The following is a 6,969-nucleotide window of genomic DNA, read 5'->3' as shown; positions in this document are numbered from 1 at the left end:
TCAGTCTGTCCCACAAACCCCCACCATCATTTCCCACGACGGCCAGGCCCGAGAAGCTGCAGACCTGCTCGGGCTGGGATGTGACTGGCCCCCGGGCCCTGTGATTCCCCATCCCTCTGTCTAATTTAGAAACGACTAATGAGTCGGCTCCCCCAGAGAAGCTCTGCCACCTGCCCCGGTTTCAGGCTGTCTCCTGTCCCTCGAGGAGAAGCCCAGGTGACCTGGTTTACCCACCACCCGAGGCAGGTGAGGGGCGGCCCATGGATGCCCACAGGGGCCTGGCCCTGCCCCCAGCTGCACCTCTCCTTTCCCGGTTCACCAGGGATGGGAGGTGACACACAGACTCTGCCTGGACAGGAAGTGGCTCTGAGAGGTCCTCCCAGACCCCATGCTGCAGTGCCCTCAGGGCAGCCTGGAGAGAGAGAGGCCTGGGCCCCGTGGGAAGGGGAGGGAGAGGTTGGGAGGGCTGCGGGGGAGGACTTGAGGCCTGAGCTGGAGAGCATGGGGGCAGGGCTGGTGGAGACACACAGGGTCTCAGAGGAGAGTGGCAAGGGGCAGGCAGGGCCTGGCTGGTGCTGGCCAGCGAGGGCTCTGGCAGCGACCCTCCTGCCACCAGGGTCCATCCCGGTGGGCCCCCAGGTTCCGAGGATGTGGACAGGTCGGGACCTGTCCCAGCCAGGCCCAGCCACAAACCTTGGTCAGGCGCATGCAGGAGAGAAAGGGGTGCTGCCCTCACATATGCCAGTGTGACGGCCCTCTCAGATCCGGCGGGGGTCCCCGGGATCACCATGTCTGCTCTGTCCACTTCTGCACACCGGCAAGGGCAGGCCAGGCCATCGCTCCTCACACGGGCCCGGCCGCAGGCCCATGCCAACGGCCGGCGGCAGAGGCAGACAGCGCCCTGGACCAGCCCACGGTTGGACAACCTGCGGCGTAATGGTTTTCCTGAGCCACAGTGCAAACAATCCTTCTGCTCTGTCCCTCACCACGCAGCTGCCGGAGCCTTTGAACCGGCTCCAAACCTCCCCTGGCTCCAAAACCGCTGAGCCTGGGACTTCAGCGACGTGGCACCCCGTTCCTGGTCCCCCCCTGGGCCGGCCTCACTTCTCAGGGAAGGCCCTGCCATTGGGGGTGGGGAGGGGCTGAGGAGAAGGGGGCCTGGAGGGGAGGAGGCAGACAGGCAGCTGAGGGACTGAGTGGGGCTGCAGCCCTACTGGGTGCTCACTGAACTTCCCCTGAGAATGTTCTCACCTGCAAGCAGGTTTGACCCAAATCTTCCTCCCTGGGCCTGCCGCCCACCCACCTCACCCCCTGCAGGTGTGATGGCCCCACCGAGGACCCAGGCACTGCAGGGGAGGCGGGGACACACTCTGAGTCTCTGTGACTGGCACCCGATATGCATTTGGTGAGTAGGACAGAGACCCCCCATGGAAGGGGAATAAGGCCTCCAAGCGGTCCACTCCGAGCCCCAGGACCTGTGAGCACATAACTGTACATGACTAAAGTGAATTAAGCTTCTAGGTGGGATGAGGTTGAAACCAGCCACTTTTAAGATGGTCTAGGTGAGCCCGAGGTCTTCACAAGGGTCCTTACAGGGGAGGAGGGAGGTGGGAGAGTTCAGAGGGCAAGGTGACCACAGAGGCAGGGTCAGAGAGAGGCGCCCCCTGGCTGGAAGAGAAGGGATACTGTGCCTCTAGATGCTGAACAGGCATCCCCAGGAGCCTCTGAAGAAGCCAGCCCCTTCCACACACACACCTGGGTTAGCCCCAGAAACTGTGGGACCTCTGACCTTCAGGACTGCAAGGGGCTGAGCTATATTTTTGGAGCCACTAAGCTGTGGTCGTTTGTTATAGTGGGAAACTCCGTACACCCCCTCCCTGAAGCATGACCCCAGTCCCTGAGCCCACGGTCACGGCATCTGAGGTCATAGGTGTGGCCAGTACAGCCCCTGGTCCCCGGAGCCCCACCCTCCTGGCCTGTGGAACATCAACCCGTCAGCCTGCGAGGCCTCAGACACCCTGTGACCAGGCCTCACCTTATAGAAGGAGGCCTGTCTGCAGTCACATGGGGAGCCCTGCTGGGGACAGAGAAACAGAGCGACCAACACCCCTCCCACCCCTCCGCCGGGGCCCATTCTGAGTTCAGAGCTGAGAGCCCAGGTCAGGAGGACAAGCGCCCCCCCCCCGCCCCCGCCACACAGTGTGGAAAGGGCTGATGGTGGGGACCATGATGATGATGATGATGATGAAGATGGTGATGTGACCGTGACGATGGCAGCTCACCTGGACGGGGCCATGTGCTGACACGGCATCGCAGCCTTCCTGTGCACAGCATGCTGGTGGCCTCAGCACGCAGAGTTGGGCCCTGAAATGGAGGTACAACATGAGGAACTCGAGTGATTGGGGAAAACAAACAACTGCCCTTTGCCCCCGGAAGCCCCCCAGAGGCCTGTCTCTGGGTAGGACACTTGCTTTCCTCTTTACACCCCAGCCTTCTGCTGCAGCAGCTCGGGGCTGCGGCCAGACGGGCTTTGGGGTTCCCTGGTGCTGTGGGTTCTGGGGCATTTGTGGGCGGCGTGAGGAAGGCCAGGGTCAGGTGGGGTTCATGGTGTCACGGGAGGTGCTGTGCTGGGTGCCTTCTTATGCGTGGAGGGAGCCCTCTGCTGGCGGAGGTGGGAACTGCAGCAGACTCGGTGGGCGTGACCCCTCTTTCCTGGCCTGCACCAGGTGACCCACTGCGGTTTGGGGAGGGTGGCAGGGGCGGGGGCGCCCACCCACCAGGCGCTGAGGCCACCACAATGGCCCTTTTCAGAGTTGGTGATGGGTGGGGGTCCCCGGGCTGAGGTTGAGGGTGGACGGAGTCAGTCTCTGTGCTGCATGAGGTGAGGAGTTTTTAGCTCTTCTAATAATAGATGGGCCCACAGTACCCGCTGGAGAGGCCTCCCCGTGACTCCCCTCTGCCAGAGCAGACGTGGTATTTTCAGTGCGCACTTGACGTCTGTGGCTCAACCGTGGGCCTTGTCGTGAGCTCACCAGGCCCCAGTCAGGGTGGAATGTGCCTACCTGTGGCCCGCGGGCATTTCCTGCTGGACGCGGCTGGGGTGGGGCTCTCACCGGAAGCCCATGGGCTCCTGGGCCCCACGGCTCCCCCAGTGGCAGGCAGGAGGAAGGCGCCCTGACTGAGCTGCCTAGACATGCACAGGTGGCCTAGGTTAGGGGCTGCCTCTGAGCTCCTCAGACACACCTGCAGCGTTGTCTGTAAACACGGGCACACCTGGGAGGCCGCCTTGCCCTCTCCTCCCTGAGATCCCACGCGCCCCTCTGCTGCCCAGCTGAGGGCATGGAAAGAAACCGGCAGAGGGGCAGGGGCGGGTAAGGGCGGCACCTCCTGGCCATGGGCCTCCCTGGCCCACCCCACTTCCAGCTTTGGGGAGACAGTGTCAGGGATGCCCTGTGTGCTGGGGGTGGGGTGGCTCAGGCTGCAGCAGGGAAGCGTGTCCCAATGGGAGATGTGCCTGGCTGGGGAATCCAGGTGCCACCTTGGATGAGCTGCCCTGCCTCAGTTTCCCCTTCTGTCATCGGGAGGAGCCCACCTTGGTTTTCAACTCACCTCTAGCATCAGTGTGGGGAGAGAGCTCTGAGAACTGGAGAGGTTGGGGGTCCCCTGACAGGCCCCACAGGACAGGCCACATTATCAGAGCTCTGAGGCCAGGACATGCTGAGAAGGCCGAATCCCCCCGCATGTCTGCCAGGGCCAGGGAGGCTGAGCCTGCCCAGCGAGGCCACAGTGAAGAGGCCTGAGTGGGACCCAGGCACAGAGGCCATGTTGCCATCCTCCTAGCATCTCGGCTCCTTCCACGGTGTTCCTCGTCCCTCCCCGGCCCTGGGCTGCACAGGACACCCCGTCTGAAGGTGAATCAGACCTGGCTGGGAGGCCGGCCCCTCAGACTGAGCCAAGGAGCACCCTTCCCGATGGGGTAAGCTCTCCGCAGGGAAGGAGTGACTGAGCTCCCCCAACCCCCCAGCCCACCTGCATTCTAAAGACCCTCCCCGGACTCTGGGGGTGCAGCCTGGCCAGTGGCTGGAGGGAGCCTAGATCCCAGCCAGAGGCCCTGCCCTCAGAAGTCGCTGTGCGAGGAGCTTAGGGCTGGCTCTCGCTTACTTGTCCCTAAAGGGGTACAGTGTGAGAGCAGGGACCCAGGTGGCCTTTGAGATGCACACAGGGCTCTGCTGTCTGCAGAACCTGGAACAGCTGGACTCATCCACACACTCTAGGAGGGGTTCCTATGCTCCCTGGGTTCAGAAGGGGAAACTGAGGCATGGAGCCATACATCATCACTTGGCCCAGGACTAACTGGAACAGCTGGACTCATCCACACACTCTAGGAGGGGCTCCTATGCTCCCTGGTTCAGAAGGGGAAACTGAGGCATGAAGTCGCACATCACCACTCAGCCCAGACTAGCTGCTTGGAAGTGGCCAAGTGGAGTCTGGCATTTCAGGCCCCCTCCTTCCTGGGACCCCTCTGGCTCCTGAGCTCCAGGAGGACCAACCCACAGGTGGTACTTGAGCTCTGGGCAGCCATGCCTTGGGGGCCCCAGTCCTGGGGGTGCTGGAAACAGTAAGGGTCTTAGATCAAGCCCAGCCTTCAGAGCAGAGAGCCAACTCCCCAAGGATGGAGGGTCAGGCCTCGGTCGTGGGGACCAAGCCTAATGGGGCCAGGGAGCTGGTACAGTGCCTGCAGGGGGGATGTGGAAGGTGTGGACCTGGGGACAGCGAGGGTGCTCTGGGTGCAGCAGGGGCATGGGTGCAATGCGGTGCCTGGGGGCGGCATGTGCGTGAGACGCTGCAGCTTGGCTGTGTCTGTCTTCTGCAATGCAGCCAGCAGAGGGCGCCCACACCCCTCCCTGGCTGTGTGAACCACCAGAGAAGGCAGGGCCAGGTGCTGAGTGCTGGGCGGGCAGCAGAGGGCCCCAGAGTGGGCTGGCCTGTCCTGTGCTCTTTCAGCCAGGCTCTGATGATGGCTCATAACCTCTTCCAGGGACCAGGAAGTCTGGTGACCACTCTGAGGGCCCAGGACACACGCTGCTGGGCCTTCAGGCCATCCTCTCTTTGCTGACCCTCTGGGCTCATGGTTTTCTGCCAATGGCTGCAACTCACCATGCCCCCCATGTGTGACACCAACTCCATGGGGTCCAGCACACCCTGGGGCAAGACTGGAGCCCTATTTTTCCCAGGCCTCCCCTCCCCTCCTTCTCACACCCCGTCCCCGCACTGGCCCCGAGTGAAGCAAGCGTCCAGCCCTCCCCTGGGCACTGGAGGTCCCTCAGGACCGTCTCTGGGAACAATGTTCCCCCTAAAGGCATTGTGAGCTCCTCTCCTGGCCTTGTAGGGGCTGGCGGGCAGGTGAGGGGCTCAGAAGTAGGGGTGGGCCTAGGCCCAAGTCCAGGTCCAGGTCCAGTGGCCAATGAGCCCCAAGGCAGGGCTCAGCTGGACATGCTCGGCTCTGCCTCCTGGGCCCTGGCGGCCAATCGAATTCACAGCCACTGTCTGGGGAGGAGGCCGAGGAGGTTCAGGGAAAAGGGGGGCAGGGGACGGAAGAGGAATGGGTCTGCACTCCAGATCCAGGGTGACATGGGGTAACTATCTCAGTGGCACCAGGGTGACCGGCCCTGGGCCCCACTGTCCCTTCACCAAAGGCCTTGCCTGGACATTCGCAGGAAGGCCCAAGTGCCGCTCTGGTGGGGCCACCCCTTCCTGCCCAGCAGACCGGGGGCCTCCCTTCACGTGGCCCCTAACGGTCAGAGCCTTCCTCTGTCCAGGGCCCACAGGGAGAGGCTTGACTGGCCAGCACCCCTGGTGGTGGTGGGGGTGCCTTTGGGTGCAGGGAGGGACCAGGTCATGGGGGAGAGGCTGGGCGTCTTTAACCCACATCGCAGACCTTGGGCACCAAGGTGGACATGGGTTGGGACGGGACAACTGAGGAACAGCCTATGGGGCAGGTCCCTGCTTCGGGTGAGGCTCTCCTCCTCACCCCCTGAACACGCCTGCCCCTGCCCAGCACGCTGCTGGCACCTGGGCAAGGCCAGCCTGTGGCCCACTCACCTGGCTGGGTCAGTAAACTCACACATGAATGCTTCATGGGCAGCACCAAACATAATGCATTTAGAAAGACTGGATATTTTAGGGGCTGAGGCACAGCCCAGTTTAAAGAGGATTCGCGCTGTGGGGCTGACAGCCCTCCTGGTCCACGGGTGACTCACAGGTGTGGGGTTTGTCCTGTGGCAGAGTCTGTGCCCCGGCCGCAGTCCAGCACCCCCGCCTCCACCCTGGCTGAGCCCACCTGTCCTCACCTGCACCCATCTCGCCCCACACCTGGGTCTTCACGGGATCTGGGGCCCTTTGGTGCTGACCCGTCCTGTGTGGAGGCAGGCCCTCCAGGCGACACTGGGCAGGCGCCCACCTCACAGGCACCCCCGCACTGCCCCTGGGGGCCTCCCGTGTGCTGGGCGGGAGAAGGGAATTCCTGGAGGGCACGCAGAAGGCTCCCTGCCGTCCGTCCCCACCCTCCGTCCCTGCTGTCATCTCTACTTCTCCCCAGGTGGAGACTTTGCTTTGTATTTTCATTCTTCTGTGGTGAGCAGCTTTTATAATACTCTATTTCATTAAAATGTACAATTTATTTTATTTCATTTATTTTTTAAATATATTTTTTATTGATTTCAGAGAGGAAAGAAGAGGGAGAGATAGGAACATCAGTAATGAGAGAATCATGGATCTGCTGCCCCCTGCACACCCCCTACCAGGGTCTGAGCCCACAGCCCAGGACTGTGCCCTGACCCGGAATTTAACTGTGATCTCCTGGTTTACAGGTCAATGTTCAACCACTGTCGCACATCAGCGGGCAGAATGTATAATTTATTTTTTAAAACTGGCAGCACAAGACAAAGCCACAGTCTCCCAGAAGAGCTC

General features: G+C 62.1%; 1 protein-coding gene across 2 annotated transcripts in view; it reads right to left on the bottom strand.

Annotated features, from left to right (window-relative positions):
- INPP5A (inositol polyphosphate-5-phosphatase A) overlaps positions 1 to 6,969 on the bottom strand; it is a 193,194-nt gene that overhangs the window by 167,276 nt on the left and 18,949 nt on the right. Inside the window, exons 1-2 of one of the 2 annotated variants that reach the window (XM_014550578.1) lie at positions 3,063 to 3,101; positions 2,283 to 2,364 (exon numbers count right to left, since the gene is read on the bottom strand). In XM_014550578.1, coding sequence (XP_014406064.1) covers positions 2,283 to 2,364; positions 3,063 to 3,079 — 99 coding nt within the window. In that variant the 5' untranslated portion in view covers positions 3,080 to 3,101. Of the gene's footprint in view, positions 1 to 2,282; positions 2,365 to 3,062; positions 3,102 to 6,969 lie in introns of those variants that run through there. The other variant, XM_005879657.2, reaches the window with a different exon arrangement.

The sequence above is a fragment of the Myotis brandtii genome, unplaced genomic scaffold, assembly GCF_000412655.1.
Source record: "Myotis brandtii unplaced genomic scaffold, ASM41265v1 scaffold604, whole genome shotgun sequence".
Classification (NCBI taxonomy): Eukaryota; Metazoa; Chordata; class Mammalia; order Chiroptera; family Vespertilionidae; genus Myotis; species Myotis brandtii.
This window is presented reverse-complemented; position numbering and strand designations above follow the sequence as displayed.